General features: G+C 44.4%; 1 protein-coding gene across 7 annotated transcripts in view; it reads right to left on the minus strand.

The window, feature by feature from the left end:
• The window catches only part of LLGL2 (LLGL scribble cell polarity complex component 2), a 2451001-nt gene that overhangs the window by 1825240 nt on the left and 608522 nt on the right, over nt 1-17239 (minus strand). For all 7 annotated transcript variants that reach the window (XM_044084955.1, XM_044084956.1, XM_044084957.1 and 4 more), the window contains exon 7: nt 9289-9451. In XM_044084955.1, coding sequence (XP_043940890.1) covers nt 9289-9451 — 163 coding nt within the window. The remainder of the gene's footprint in view (nt 1-9288; nt 9452-17239) is intronic.

Below are 17239 nucleotides of genomic sequence, written 5' to 3' on the forward strand. Positions count from 1 at the left end.
TTTGTTTTTGTGCCTCTGCACATTGATTGTGTGGCAGGTCTGGCATACCTTTTGACCTTGGTAGGGTGTGAAAGTGAAACCTGTAACTCTGGGAAACAATATTCAGTACCCATTTGTCCTGGGTAATCATGTGCCAATTTTGTGAGAAAAGCGCTAGCTTTCCCCCTAAGGGAGCTGCCAAAAGGTAAGAGCTTGGAACTGGTAGAGGAAAGTCATTGGGACGGTTTCCTATAAGGTTGTGATTTGTCTTCTCCGCCTTTGGGGGCTGAAGCACCCCATTGCTTGGCTCTGTATGAGCCTTGGGGCTGAGATGTGCCTCTTGGGCGTCTGTATCTGCCTCTTTGTGGCCTGACACTGGAAAGGACCAATTTTTAGAAGGCCAGTTCCTGCTAAATCTGGTTGGCTGAACCTGTAAGAAATCCTTTACTGTCTGCATTGATTTTGCTTTATCATCCATTTTCTTTAACACCTCTTCTGCTTTAACACCAAACAAAGTATCATGTTGTAATGGAGCATCCAACAATTTTGCTTTAACATGATCAGGTAAACTTTTAACCAAGCATGCCTTCGAATGACAGAACCTGTAACTGCGGCTCTGCAAGAAGCCTCTAATGAATCAAAACCACATTGCAAAGTATGCTTTCCCACTTGTTCAGCTGCATGCAATAAATCCTGCATTTCCTTATTTTCAGAACATTCTGAGCTTGTAAGCCTTTTCTGTTTTAGCAAAGACATTAGGTACTGTTGATATTTAAGCATGTGAAACTGGCAGTTTAAAAGCTCTTATGGCTAAAGTAGCAGAGGTGTAGACTTTTTCCCCCTGTCTGTCCAGTGCTCTAGAATCCCTATCCGAGGGAACAAGGTTTTTTGCAGTGGAAGCCTTGACCCCTTTGGAACCCTGAGAAATTGTTTCTGGGTCAGCAGCAGGGTTTTTATAAAGAAATTTATGAGAATCTGGGACTCTGTAGTACCTATCTGGCTTAACTGGTGCAGGGTGTAAAGAATCAGGAGACAAACTGGATTCAGAAAAAACAACAATATCTACTACAGGGGGAATAGCAAGGGGCCTGTGCTGAGGCAGTAAAAGAAAGTCTCTGAGCCTTTTCTTGGATTCTGAATAATCCTGGCTCTCCCAATGGAAATGCTCCTTCATGGTGTGCAGGGTTTCCCCAAAAGAGTAATCCTCAGGAGGAGAGGCTGAAGGGATAGATTCTTCAGCATCAGAGTCCTCATAGGGAGGAAGAGAATATCCCTGTTCTGAAGAGGAATCAGAGGAAATAGAAACCTGGTCAGAAGAATCAAAGTCAGTATCTTGCCTAGGCCTTTTATCAGGAGGGGGATGGGAACCCCTGATCAGAGTAATTAAGTCTTCGAACATTTTAAGCATCTGTTTCTTTGGCATGGATGACTGTCCAAGTGAAAGCTGTACTTGTTTCTTTGTCTTTATAGGTGTTTTAGACTTTGTCTTGGCTGCTGAAGTAGTCCTGATAGTAAGCTGTGTAGGTCTGAAAACACCCTCAGAAGCCGATGCCTGCTCAGCGGCTCTGGACCCATTTGAGGGAATAGTCTCTGTAGGCCCAATACCTTGAGTTTCCAGAGACCTAGTTGTCTCCACGTGGGAGTCGGAGGCGGCCTGTGGCTCTGAGGTAGCGGGTGTCAGGGGCTGTGAAACAGCCTCACTGAGAACCGGCGACTGGCCTAGAAGAGGCTTCATAGTCTGTTTTGGACCTCGGATGCCTGTACTTTTCTTTGTCCGTGTGCTTTTTATGAATTCCAGTCGTGTCCTTGTGCTTTTTATGAATTCCGGTCGTCGGCATTATAGAATTAAACCTTCGGCCAAAGTAATGTAAAGCGAAATCGAACAGACGCTTAATAGTGCATTGGTTGAATCTAGCGCAAAACCGACAACTAGCAACGTCGTGGTTGGGGCCTAGGCAAGGAATACAGTAAGAGTGAACATCCTTATGAGGTATTTGCTTCCCACAAGAAATACAATTGTTAACTTTTACTGACATCGGTCTGGAGCAAGAAAAAGTTTCCCCAACGGGGTACTTAGCTTTATTGAAGACTTCGGTTCTGAAATTCAATTTCGAAAATCTCAGGAGTCGGCAGACTGGCACTTGCGAACTGCTTTTGCTTCGGGCACCACGCGGCAAGAAAGACTGAAGAAAATGGCATCGGCTGCATCTTTTATACCCCTGGCGCACTGACGTCAGGGAAGAGGCGACAGCAACAGATGCCGGACCAGGACTTTGGAATTCAGGCTGACTGCGGGCAGCCTGCCAGCAGGATAACCCAAGTGTAATGACTGCAACAGTGAAACACGATGAACATCATCTTATCCTTCTCAACTCTTGCCATGCTCCCAAATAAATTCTTTCAACTCTTTATTGCCCACAACTTCTCTGGTTGATGAAAATATACCTGATGTATCTTAAACTAAGGGACTAAGGACTTTCATTGCTCACATCTCACTATCCATGACCAAGAGTTTTAAATTTCTCAGTTTTTGAATCATCTTGTGCTTTCCTTATATCCTTGACTACCATGACAAAATCATTTCAATCTCTACACCTATATACTTCCTCGTATATCCCTGAGATACGGGTTTTGCTAAACCAATTTATGTGTGGGGACATAGTTTACAGATATAGCCTGTGGGTATAAAGTTTACAGATATAGACTTTGCTTTATCTTCACTAATTTTATATCCTGAAAAGATATGAAACTCAAACTTCAAAATATTTCATAACACCAAAATGTCCTCCTCTGAATTTATCATGTACAGAATATCTGCAAATAAAGCAAATTTTTCTATATTTCCATACTAATTACATCCTCAAATCCCTTATCTTCTTTGCCAATGACTCTAAAAACTACGCAAACAAAGGGGAAAGAGGACACCCCCCTAATTCGGTCTTTTGTTAAAACACAGCTTGTAAGAGAAAACCCCTCCCAACTTAAATCTTGCCCTTAACCCTTCCTATATCCTCCCCATGTGCCTGGAGCATTTCTCCCCGGGTCTCTGCTGAAAATGGGCTCTGTCCCAGTCAGACTTTCCAATAAACAAATATTAAAATAAAAAAAAGTATAATTCTACCTGGAAATGCAAATGCTTCTACTGCCCTATTCATAAAATCCCAGCTGACTACTGAACGCTTTCCCTACATAAAGACCCACCAACAATAGTATTTTCTCATATTCTGCTTCCCCAGGGATTACCACTGCTTTATTCAGCATAATGATCAACCACCCCCCTTTTTCCCCATTCTTCTATATTGGGTCATGGTGTTGTATCAATCTCTCTCGAGTCAGTGCCAGTGTCCGACCTTCAACAGTCATACCTAAATATCACAGGTCTTCTCTCTCAGAATCCATCCCGTTGCTGGATGCCCTCATTTCCTCTTGGCTTTTTCCTGTCTGCCCCCAATAGTCTTCACCAGACTGTCATCTGCTTTCTTGCACATGTGCCCAAATCACCGTAATCTGTCCTACTGTGCTATTAATATGGTCAAACATTTTTCACACCCCATCCATTATCTACCAGCTTTGGCAACACCTTTGTCATTCTTTCAGTACAGACAATCACTTATAACCATTGATTAAAATTGAAATGGATCTATAATGAAACTAGATCTGTGCAATATTCACCCTCTGAATAATATGGCCACCAGTTTCCACCCTAGATACTTGTGCCTCCACTTTTAAAACACTGTTAAACAAAACCTTCCAGATCTTTATTACTTTCTTCCCTAACTTCCAATCTTCCACTGCCCCTCTTCACTGATATCACCATTCTTATCGCACCTCTTCCTATCATAGCTATTGTTCAGTCTCATCTTCTTCTAACCTTGGTATAATTAAATCCTCCAAAAATATTACCATTTGCACCGTCTCTTGGTTTCTACATTCCTCTGTTTTATACAAATTTTCATAAAACATCCTAAATATTCCTTTACAGGATCTGTGGTTATTTTTCTCGACACAGGGTTCACTAACTTTCTGTTGCTAACGTGCATGTGCTAAAAGTATTCCTGTGTGCTGGAGTCATCAGAAATAGTTGCTTAAGCCAAACCTTTTTAAACTCATGCATATTATCCAAATAGTCCGATATTTTCGCTTTAGCACCCCGCAGCTGTAAATAGTCAGATATTTTCCCTTTAGCACACTGCAGCTGTTCCTCTTATTCGACAATACTTTAACCTTTCTTAGTCCCTCTACACAAGTCCTCCTCTTTCCAATATTACTCTTTCTACCTTTGTTTTGAACCTCATTTTCATTTTATCCCATTCACTAGCTATCCCATCAAAAAATCTTTCTTGAACAGCTTCCACCACCCATTCTTTAAATGTCTTTGCTTTTAACAGACAGCACCAGTGTCTTTTTCTCATTACTCTGCATCTTTATCCACGTTTTTACTGCTGTACAATCTGAAATAGTTACTGAAGTGTCAAAACTTTGAATTAAATACACGTTCCTATGAAACATGACTTCTACCCAGTAAAGTCCAGTTATTGTACCATCGGGAATAGTATACAAACTCAGCCCGATTTCCTGCTAATGAATTCACATCTTCCATACTAAATATCCTAATGTATATTTCTTCAAAAATCTATACTTTTATTAAACTTTCCTTTCTAGGCTCCCTAACATATCCTCACTACTGCAAGTTAAAGCTCCAGTCCCAACCCATAAAGTACCTGATGAAAGTTGACAATTTCTTTGAAATTTCTTTAAACTCCGTAACAGTAGTTTATGATGGGACATAAATACATGCCAGCATAATCTTCTCCCTTGCCAATAGCCCCTTACTACCACAGATCTACAGTCATTTTTTCTCTAACATTAATGGAATCTCTACCAATTAGTACTATTCCCCTTTTTCTTTGTCCCCAATATTCTGCTGAACTACATCCTGACGTCCTATCTTTGTCAAATTCACATGCTCATTTCTTTCCAGATTTGTCACCTGCAACATTGCTATTTGCATCCTATATTTCTTAATGTAATTCAATACCTGTAAGACCATTTACATGCCATAACAATACAGGCAGAGTAGCCATTATGACAAAGCTGTTACTTCCACCTATTATACAAGACAATTTTACTGAATGTCTATTTCCAACTTTTAGTTGACGTGCACTTACTGTATTGGCAGGCTGATCTTTTAAGCAGTCATTTCTCATTTCCATTTGAACCCAGGTAATATTTTCCAAAACTTTTTACTTTAATGAAAACATAAAAATAATTACGAGAGGATGGGAGGTTCTGAACATTTAACTTAGAGCACACACAAAGTTATGTACATTTTCAACAAATGAAGTTGATCCCTCCAGACCAGATCAGTTGCCCCAAGTTGATAGCTGTACCCACTGGCCCTATCTAACCTGAAATTAAGGTTACCCATCCTAAAGTACAGGTTACAGCCTGTGTTCCCACTTACTCTGATTGCTATCTGCCTCTTTTGTTCTCCATTCCCCTCCCCAGACGTGAAAAACTTGCATGCAACGTAAACATTAATGTCTTGCACAATGGCTACTTCAAAATAAAATAGACTGCACACTGCTCTACTAAATGTATTCAGGCTGCTGAGAAGTCTACTACTAATTCACTTCCCAGTTTCAAACTTTACTTATTTTTTCCACTGAACTGTTTGCCACTTTACCTTTAAATGTTACATTTCTTCAGCAGAGTGCTCAAGAACTTTCAAGATTAACTGTTTGCACATACCAGACAATTTGTATCCAAGTAAGAGTCAGCAATGAGGAAAAATACTGCTTTGTAGTCTCCCCGTTTATTCACTAACAATCTGTGCTGCTGCTCTTCCACCTGATCATTTCCACTTTCTAAAACCAATCTCGGATTCAAGTTCAAAGTTCCCCTGATCCTTCTAGTCAGCCTTTGTGCTTTTCTCTCTCTCAAGCATCTTCCTTTAGAGCTATGAAAAATGGTTCACTGCTAAAGTCTCTCGATGGACTTTGTAGTAAAAAGCATGAGAAGCAGAGTCTCCTTCTGCTTGTTCTTGCGCTTTGTTGCATATCCTTTCTATTTTCTGTTAAGCCTGTTGTGCATCAAAAAATATCTTTGACAGATGCTCCGGTGGTGTAGAAGGATAAAAACCCTGACTACAACTTGGATTCAATTAGCAGAATGGTGAACTGCAAGGGTGATGGGCTTTCTTATTCCAGGGGAGGGAGGTACATGGGTGTGTCTATGTGATGATACCTGGCAGAGGTGGAGGATGTTGCTAGAGGAGACGTGGTCTGTAAGGTGGGCCTGGCTGAGCTATTGAAGAGGAGGGGCAATACGTTACTTGCTCACACTGCTCACCCACCCTAATTAGAATCACTTTGCCACAAGGGACTGAGGAATGACAGGCAAGTCTAGCACTAACCCCCCCCCCCATAGATGCAAATATGTACCAAGTTCCCAGATGCCCAGGATCAATGACCAGCCCCAGCAATACAGGAATATGTCTGGGAGGACAAGGAGCTAGCTGACAGACCCACCATGGACAGATATTGGAGCCAGTAGCAATGTAGAATAGGAGGGACAAAAAAAAGTCTTTGATCCTCCAGAAAAGAATATTCTGTAAACGGCTAGATACAGCATCCTGAATTTCATACCTGCCCCTCAACATTCCTAGGTTGCTGTCATAAACTTGCTTCTCTTCTGCCTGGTATAAAGGAGTATTCATTTTCCACAAACACTCTCGTCTCCAGTTTTGAATACTTTTACTTTCTGCCACAGTTTTGTCTGTAGCAACTCTTTCTGCTGGTATGACTGCATTTTTACTACTATAGGTCTTTGTTGCTTTCTCATGACCAGTATCAGAGCATATACATGACGGGCCCTTTCAACAAAGTCCTGCTGTGAAACACCAGTCCAGTTGCTTACTGGTACTTCCATAACATTAATACAATCGGTTTGTTCCAGTTTCTCTGGTACAACAGAAAATCAAAGGGTCTCTACCCAGACTTCTAACTATTTTCAGAAACCACTCTTCTTAAGCCTTATAATAAAGCTAAGCCTTTCTTCATTTCAGCCTCTGATTTTTCCAGTTTTATTAGTTGATCTACTAAAACTTATTTTGTGTACCTTTTGGTTCTTTTGAGATTGATGCATTCTTTTAGTGTTAGTGTTTCACTTAAGTTAGAGTCTTCTCAGTGCATTTGATTTGTGTCTTCCTCCACACTACTAGAAGTCATGTCCTGTGCTAAAGCTGCAACTAACTGCTTAACAGCTGTAGAGTTCTTCCAAGCCAGAGTTTTTTCTTCTTTTCTAGCTGATTTTCTCTCAGGTTCTCCAAATGTCTTCTTTCTGGCATCCAGGCAATGTAATTACTAGCCAGTGACACAATGTTACTTAGAAAATTTCAATTGCCCCTTTTCTCAGTTTCTGTTTTCACACTTGGAGAACTCAAATCAACCAGCTGATCAGTGTACAGCCATCTTGGAAGTAAATGCTTTTGCCAGAATGCAAAAGTCCTTATAGGAGAGTTACAGACCCTTTTTTTTTGCAAAGCAAGAGGGCCTGTTAACCATCCTGTCTCAGACACATACTGGATTCCCCATACAATGGCCAATTATTTTGCCTCTGCAGTTTGGAGTAATTCTAGGGAATACCAAAACAGCACTCAATACGAACTTCTCTACTTCCTCTGCCAAACACTTAGCAAATTCAATAATATCCTCCTGCATTTCCCTTTGGGTATAGCGTCCAAGTTTATTCACACCCATGTTACCCACCAATAGGCCATAAACGCATCTGTCAGACTGGTGGGATCTAACATCCCTTCCAGAATTCTGGCTCCAGAAAGACAGGTAGTAACTGTTGCCAAGTTTTTGCCCAGTCTTGTAAAGGTAGTGTCAAGTCCACCTCACAACAGATTCTACAATTACAAAAAGACCTTTTGCAGAGTGAATACATGCAATATATACCTCAAGGGATTGTGACATCACCTCTGTGACTTATTCAAAGTACTATAGCAGCTGCTGATGAATGTGCTGACAAAGTGGAGGTGTGGTCTGGTAGCTTAGAGTTCATAGTTCTAATTTTAGGAGGCTCAGGGAGTGACTTTACCATCTCAGCTTAACTAAGTGCAGTCAAGGTATTTTCTGCTGTGGCAGAATGTGTACGTTACTTACCAAATGTGCAAGCCTATGAGACAGGAGCCTCTACAGTCATTAAATACTTACCCATCTCACAAACTGAGGTCATGCTCTAGCAACAATAATGTATTTTCAGTAAGCATGAGGCAGTCTGTATAGGGCCGTAAAGTTCCAAGTTCTATCAGACTATGTGTAGAGTCTGATAACCCTTCTCCAATGTCTGTAAAGTTCGCAAAACTTACTAATGCTATTTAAAGTAGACAAAATCTGTGCCTCCATTAAAATGCTATGCTCATTGTTTGAAAACTGAATATAAAACCTAAAACATTTGTATGGATGAAGCAATAAATAAGCTGGCCAAAGTGTTGCATCACTACACACTCCTTAAAAATAAAATATTAATGAAGAGTAGGATTAGTAGTAGATAAGATCAGAGTGAGTCTGAATGAAAAAGATAGAAATAATGTGAGGACAGCTCGGGATGTGCCACAGAAGATTACAGCCTATACTATCTACAGGCAATGTTACAAGCAAAAGCTTATTGATTTGCTGATTGAGGGTACTTGGGAGGGAAGGACTGATGTGCTGCAGATGACAAATAAGATTGATAAACAGTTTTATACTGGATGAAAAGTATGGGAAGGGTGCATGTATTGTGATCAAGCAGCCTTGTTTGTGTTTCAAGTGCCCTATATCAAAAATTAAGAATAATAAGCAGATTTAGGAGTGCATTAACTCTTAATTAATGGTGAAATTTCAGTTATCCAACTTTCATTTTATCCAAAGTGGAATAAGAATGTATAAAAATGTAGGAAATTTTGAAAACTGAAGTAAATCTGTTTCACTATGTTGGCCCCTAAAAAGCAAACACTCCAATAAGGAGAGTGATGGTACAAGTATGGACTGGGCAGAGGAAATCTGCACAATTAATGTTTCTAAAACAGTTTCACTGTAAATACATATGAAGTTGCTTTTTCTTTGCTGCAACACCAGTAATACACTTATTACAAAAAAATAAGTCACAGACATTCTAATATACAGCTCAGCATCAATCAACATAAACACCTCAACAACAATACCTACACCAAAAATTGTTGTGCCTTAATACTTTGCTTAAAAAGATAAAGAAAAAGACAGAAAATGAATCGAGGGTACAGCATGAATGCTAGTTCTTTACCTGGCTTCCCATAAAGCAATGTGTTGCTTGACAACCCTGCAAGTCATACAACACAATGAGGCCCCTGTTGTAACCAATTAAAATCTGGTTGGGATTACGGGGATGTTCCTTTAGTGCTTCTACTAATCCTAGTGACCGACGATTCTTGTATTCTTCTGGTACCCTGGAATAAAATATTTACTTGTTATAAAGCACTTAAATAAAACTTAGGTGAAAGATCAAGTGTCTAAGGAACATTAACTATTGCTAGTAAAATCCAATTAAATACAACTCAGATTATAAATAATATCCCAGTCTGAATAACACAATATGCACAGAATTGAGCTACTTAAGTATTAATCCAAAACATAACAGGATCACGAAAATGCCAACAAAATATTACATTAAAAAAAAAAATAGAAATAATTGACTAATTATCACAATATTAAGTATTATGAAGTTAAGAGTTGCAGGCCGTTACTATAAGACTAATGTGGACAACACACTTCAGATAAAGAAGCACACAAGCTGCAGAAAAACTTACTGGCATTCTGATTATAGAATGATTTTAACAGAATATACGGACCACATGAAAATCATGGCACTTGGACAAAAAGGTAATACTCCCACTCCAACACAAGGATAAGAATAAAAGACAGATTGTGACGTTACAGGGGGAACGGAGTGGTATATGAGGAGAGTGACTGAAATGAATAGATTACCAAACAATATTTATAAATGTGCTCAATAACCTATGACTTAAGGCAAAAGTGTTAAATAAAAGTCTTTCCCATAAGGAACATAAACACATGGTAATCAAAAGTCAGGAAGAACCATAAGATTAAACTATAGAAGCTATCACCTCCCCCCACGCGCGCGCGTGTGCGCACACACACACACACACACACACACGAGGAACTGCAAACAGAACTGAGAGGGAAGGGAAGAAGGGTGGAGAAGTAGCCCATAAGAAGTGAGGACATATGAACGGTAAAGTATTAGGAATGTGTAGGGGATGTTTCTGTCAGTAGCAGGGGGAAAGCAATAAGGCTATTCACATGTAAAAGCTGGGATAAGGGGTAAGAATCTTAATCATGACTAAAACGAGAAGGCTAAAGACCAGAGTGAGAAGGAGGAGCAAAACGTTAAAGATATCAAAGGTCAAAAGGAGAAATGAAAAACTTGTACAAGGAAAAAAATAAGCTGGTAGGCTATGACAGAAGAGAGGTGCAAATAAAATTACATGATGCACTCAGCAACTGCAAAAAGAAGCAGGAATGGGGCTGGCGAGAACACCAAGTCCTTGGGACTCACAGCAAGGCAGAATTGTATATATGTTTGTATACAGTTTCAATTGGAGGTGAAACAATAGATGACAGCAAAAGAAACGCCCTGTAAGTGAAACACAGTCAGGAATCACAGTAAAGAGGAGATGCAAAGGAGAATTAGGGAGTGAAAGCAAAAATAAATTAAAAATGGATGCGGTAGGCAGCAAAAGAGTAATGCCCAAAAAAGTGTGAAAGCAAAGTAGTAGTAAGGGAGCACAAAAGAAGAAAGCAAACGTGTCAGCAGAAGAGAAAAAGATAAAGAAAAAATAGAAAACAGTGAGGATGGTTAGTCCAACAAAAATTTCTACATGGAACATTAATGGGTCTGTACACCCAATGAAACTGGACAGCATGTTAAGAATATTAAAAAGGGAGGCCGACACGTGGTAGCATTAAAGGAAAAGCATCTGAAGGAACAGCCAGAATATCCAAGTAGGCAAGGTTGAGTGTTAGAAGTAGGTTCTGTATGACAGAACTGGCGAAGGGGTATAGTCCCTGTTAATGATTAGAGAGTTGAATCTAGTAACAAAAGATTATCTAATGGCTGTAAAAGATATGTTCGTAGGTATTACGAGAAGAATAAATGATGGCAGAATAAACATATCAATATACCTGCCACCTTAAGCTTCATGCTATATGATAAACAAAAAATCTAGGCATGGACTAGAACATGAGAGAGTAGACTCGGATTAGGACAAGTAGAGATGTGGAAGGAAGAAATCAAGCACCTGCGCATTTCACTCAGGGAGACAGTAGAGGAAGCATGGAGTACAACATATAGAAAAGTGTTGGAAAAAATCAAAGGGCAGACAGGTGGAAATACTTGAAATTAAGACTGATTCCAGAAAATACAGATAATCCAAAAGTTTTTTTTTTTTTTTTTTATCATTACTACTACAGCCAGGTCAATTCTTTTGGACAATCCCAGAGGAAAACATGGTGAAAAGAATAAACATGCAGCTGAGGGATTATTTCTGGGATGGAGAAAAAGCAACAGTGGCCTGGGAAGACATAACATTAACAACAGAGGAAGGGGCATAGGTGTACCTGATGCAGCAGACTACATGAAGGCATAGCAAATGCGCTGAGAATAATTAGAAGTTATGTACTCACCATAACGTTCCATCTGAGTAGGTGTATTCATTTGTCTGCAACCTGTGGGTTATGGATCCGATATCGGATCCGAACCGGCATGGTTTTCCAGCTATGGATCCAAGCTCTCAGCTCCTCCCCTCACCCATAATGCCCTGCTCTACCCTCATGACCTCAGATCGAGTTTGCCAAAGCAACAACACCCTGAAAAGGGTAACATAGAATATGCAGGAAACTGAAAGGCCAGGGGATAGGAGGCGGGATGGTTGCAGACAAATGAATACACCTACTCAGATGAAACGTTATGGTGAGTACATAACTTCTAAATCTGAAGTAGGATATTCATTTGTCTGCAACCTGTGGGACAGAGTCCCCAGCTACCTGAATCTTGGGCGGCCATCATGGAAGGATATTCGAGCACCGCTGAGCCAAAGGATGCTCTACCCCTAGATGCAAGATCCAACTTATAGTGGGAAATAAAAGTATGAGATGAAGCCCACGTGGCTGCTGCACAAATATCATCTAGAGGAATCCTAGCCTTGAAGGCTGCCGAGGTAGATACTGACCGGGTTGAATGGGCATGAACACCCTCCGGTGCGAGCCTTCCTGAAGCTTGATAAGCCAATAAGATGCACTGTGAAATCCAGCGGGACAGAGAAACTTTAGAGATTGGCTTGCCCAAATTGAATTTTGCAAAGGAAATAAACAACTGGTCGGATTGCCTATGACCAGCCGTCCTGTTCAGATAAAATCTAAGTTGCCTGTGAACATCTAGTGAATGTAGCTTATATTCACCTTTGTTTTCATATTTAGGGAAGAAAACAGGGAGCTTAATGGACTGATTGATGTTTGCTTCAGAAGCGACTTTAGGAAGAAAGGACGGGTTGGTCCTGAGGTAGACACGGTCCGGATGAAATACCAAGTAAGGAGGTTTAGCTGATAATGCTTGAAGCTCAGAAACTCTCTTGGCCGATGTAATGGCTACCAAAAAGGCTGTCTTGTAGGACAAGAATTTGAGATCCACCGTAGCCGCTGGCTCGAAAGGAGGGGCGGTCAAGGCCTGTAGGACCAGAGAGGTCCCAAGGAGGAACTGCTTGCTTTATAGGGGCCTGAGAAGAAAAGTACCTTTAAGAAAAATTTTACACAATTTGGCTGACATAAGAGGATTAGAGTCATGGCCAATGTGATAGTGAGAAATTGCCGCCAGTTGTACTTTGACTGTGGAACTGCTGGCACCATCGTTAAAGAGAGTGGTTAGAAAGTCAAGCACTAAAGGAAGAGGAACCGTGAAGGGATTCAGGCCTTGCCGCTCCGCCCACAAAGAAAAACGTTTCCACTTGCTTCGGTAAACCTTTCTAGTGGATGGTTTATGAGCTGCCACCAAAATTGCCTTAACCGGCAGTCCGGGAGTCCTAATCAAGAGTGGAACTGGAGCAGCCAAGCAGTCAGCTTCAGGTTGTCCAGATTCGGAGGAGGAATGCAGGATGGATGGGATATCAGATCCGGGATGGGATCTAGAATCCAAGGAGGATTCACCGAGTGAGACCTTAGGAAGGGGAACCAGATCTGTCGAGGCCAGAACGGAGCAATGAGAATCATTCTGCAACCCACCCGAGAGGCTTTCTGAAGAACTTGGAGCATCAGAGGCAAGGGTGGATAAGCATACAGAAGACCGGGTGGCCAAGCATGCACCAGAGCGTCTCTTGGGGTACCTCCGGGAGGAGGTATTAGAGCGAAAAAACTGTCGCACTTGGTGTTTGAGGGAGAGGCAAAAGATCGCATGAAGGGTTCCCCACCGTGCGAATATGCGTCCGCTACTTGACAATTGAGAGACCACTCGTAAGGGGTCAGAATGGTGCGACTGAGCTTGTCCGCTAGGATGTTGGACCGACCGGAATGTGCGTTGCTATTAGAAAGCGGTTGGTGGAGATTGCCCATTCCCAAACTCTCATGGCTTCTCGACAAAGAGGGTAAGACCTTGTTCCCCTTGCTTGTTGATGTACCAGACAACAGACATGTTGTCCGATTGAATTGCAATTGTTCCCAAGGGAAGAAAGTCCTGAAGTGCTAGCAACGCTAAGAGCACTGCTCTCATCTCTAGAACATTGATATGCAGTAAGGTCTCTGAATCGTCCCACGTGCCTTGGACGGTCCGCCCAAAGTGCCCCCCCCACCCGAGGCGGGAGGCGTCCGTGGTCACCGTGGCGAGAGGGGGAGAAGCACAAAATGGGCGGCCTTTGTGGAGATCCGGGGAGTGGAGCCACCACAAGAGGGACCGCTTGCAAGCCTTGCTGATCGCTATGGGATGATGCATGGGGAGAGCAAGGTATGACCACTGTACTAAGAGCGTCCACTGTAGAATGCGCATATTGAGCCTGGCAAGAGGAAGAAGTGCTATAGCCGATGCCATGGACCCTAGAGCCCTCAGGACCAACTCCGAAAGAACAGAACTTGAATGGAGAATGGCCCGCACCTGGAGCTCCAGATTTTGAACTCTGTCCGCAGTGAGGAAGGCTCAGAACTCCTTGTGTCTAGCCTGGCCCCTATAAAATGTAAGAGCTGTGTGGGCGCCAGGTTGGATTTCTTTGTATTTATTGTGATGCCCAGAAAAGGAGCAAGATGGAGAAAGGAGTCTCGCCAATAGAAGTAGATGCCTTGTTGGGGCGGTAAGAAGCCAGTCGTCCAGGTAGGGAAAGACCTGCACCCCTGAAGCCTCAGGTGGGCCGCTACCACTGCTAATACTTTGGTGAACACCCTGGGGGCTGTGGTGAGACCAAAGGGAAGGACCCGAACTGGTAGTGACTGGCTCCCAGCCGAAGCGGAGAAACCTCCTGGAGCGCCTGTCCATCAGGATGTGGTAGTACGCGTCCTTGAGGTCTATCGAGCACATCCAGTGATTTTCTCCCAGAAGGGGGAGAATAGATTGCAGAGTGACCATTCCGAATTTTTCTTTGGGGACTGCCAGATTCAAGAGAGAGAGGTCTAGGATTGGTCTTAGTTCCCCGCCTTTTTGGCACTAAAAGAATCTGGAGTAGAACCCTGATCCGATCTGGTCTGGGGGAACGGGCTGGATGGCTCTTTTCTTTAGCAGATGGCCAATTTCTGCCAAAGCGGCCTCCCGTTGACCGGGTGGGACGGCTGGGAGGACTTCAACTTTGGAAGGTAAAGGAAAGGAATGCGATATCCTCTGGATATGATTTGGAGAACCCAGCGGTCCGATGTTATGGACTCCCATGCCGCTAGGTGCCCGAACGCCCCGACTGCCTCCAGAGTTGAGCAGTCGGGCAACCTCAGGGTTGCTGCGCGGGCCGCTCAGAGAAAGGTTCCCTGGACCCGAAGTTTCTGGGAGCCCCTCTGCCTCTAGGGCGGCGCCTCCCTGTCCTCCTCTGCCACGGAAGGACTGGTTGTCCGGAGCAGGCTGGGACTGCTGCGACTTCGAACCACATCTTCTTCTGACACTTTTGGTTCCTAGAATAGGGCCTCTGGGGTGCAGAGAAGCGGATTCCGACGGCAGACAGCGTCTTCCTGTCCTTTTCGCTCTGGGTCAACGTCTCGTGTACGGTCTTGCCAAACAGAGCAGAACCATCAAAGGGGCGTCGCAACGACGCTTTGAAGGGCTCAGAAAATCGCAGTGACGGAGCCAGGCCTGACGTCTAGTGACCAGTCCTGTCCTCAAGAGCTCTAGCGGCGCCTTCCATTGCATGGGAGAGTAGCCGCATAGAAGTATTAGTAACTGACCTAAGAGTGGCCATACGGGTGGAGTGCAGAACTCTGTCCTCCTCCGAAATGGACTCGGGGTGCAGCGATTCTTTTATAAGATCTCGCTGCATCCTAATGACATGTGCCAAATAGTTCAGCGCCCTTACCGAGAAGGTCGCCGAACTAAACATCCGCTTCCCCAAGCGGTCCATCATCCGAGACTCCTTGCTCGGGGTGGACTGAGGGACTCTCCTGAGCCAGTTCCTCTTGGTGGCCGCCGTCAACATGGCATCTACCGGAGGCCCCTTACTCCAATGGGCCCGGTCGGATGGCGGACTAAGGATCCTATACGGTCTCTTGGGAATTGGCTCCACGGTATCCGGTTCCTTCCACGCCCTGGTGGTAATAAGGTCCACCAGGGGTCGGCAGGGGGACACCCAAGAGGTAGACGGGCCCGCTTCAAATGCCTCCAAGAACACGGACTCGTCCGAGGAAGACTTGGGGGCAGACCACCCCCCCCTTATACGGAGCATTTCCATGATGTCTCCAAATGGGGCATCCTCGGGGGGTGACCGTGGGGAGCCTTCCCTTCCTCCAAGTCCGTGTCTTCTGTGAGAGACTCGGGAGTCAATGTGCCTCCTTTTGACGTATGCTTGCGAGGGACATCCTCTGGGGGGCTGTCAGAGGAGTCCTCGCAAGCAGCAATTTGTTCCATAGGAGCAACTTGGGGCACAGAAGCGGGCTGTCCCAGGGGCCGGATGGTGGAAGCCTGGCCCAGTGCAGAAGGAGCGGACGGAGCCGAACAAGTGCCGGGGGTCCGGAGACCCTCAACAGAGCCCTCTCCACTACATCAAAAGCCGAAGGGGAGCCGACCTCGACCAAAGGATCCGACAATCGGCTCCCCCTCGGATCCGAAGAGTGGACCGGAGCCGGCGCCGCCGGATCCGGCGACAGTGCGCCCGACACAGACGGCGCCGGCGAGCACTGATCCCCGGATCCGAGGCTCGGATCCAGGCACCGAGAGCTCGGATCCGACGCACTCGAGGGCAGGGTCGGATCCGGTACCAAGTACTATCGGCCCCGACCCACCCCCGCCCGGCTGCTCGGCTCCAGCTGCTCGAACCCGGATAGCGGGTCGGAGAAGGAGCAATAGGCTTAAAAGGGTGTTGAGCTCCCCAGAGGGGAGGCAAGAGCACTCCCATCTGCATCTGGGCCTGGATGAATCTTCTCATCATCCGGTCCAGATCAGCATCTGAAAGGCTATATGTAGATCTCGACGAGGCTACCGAGGTAGGCCTGGAGTGCCTCCTCGATAGCCTCGACGGAGATCGGGTCTCCTCCTCCTCAGGACCCGTGAAAAGCACACAGGGGACCGGAGCCGAGAAGGAGGAGACCGAGCCGAACGGAGCCGGGGAGAAGCCGCTTGGCTGGCGGGCCGAAACAGAGGTCTCGGCCCGCCGCTTGTGGTGCTTCTCCCTCCGTCCTTTTTCTAGCATCCCTCTCCTCTCCAGAAACGGGAGGTTGAGTCCCAGGAGCAGGAGGGGGTGCCACAGAGGGAATAACCGTAACCACAGTTGTTCCCGAAGGAGCGGAGGCCGGAGCCGAGTCTGGCGGTAAAAGACCCGCCAAGACAAGCTTGGACCTCCGCTCCCTCAGTGCCCTGGGGTTGAACCCTGCACAAATGGAGCATCCAGATGTGAGGTGTTCAACCCCAGGCATTTTACACCGAGTGTGGCCATCAGCCGGGGAGAGCTTATGGCCACACTCGGAGCATTTTGAAAAAACAGATTTGGGCTGATCAGCCATTCAAATCTATAAAGCTACTAAAAAGTAACTTAAACTAGTACAGACAC

Source organism: Protopterus annectens, chromosome 10.part0 (assembly GCF_019279795.1).
Source record: "Protopterus annectens isolate FY-2018-M chromosome 10.part0, PAN1.0, whole genome shotgun sequence".
NCBI lineage: Eukaryota > Metazoa > Chordata > Ceratodontiformes > Protopteridae > Protopterus > Protopterus annectens.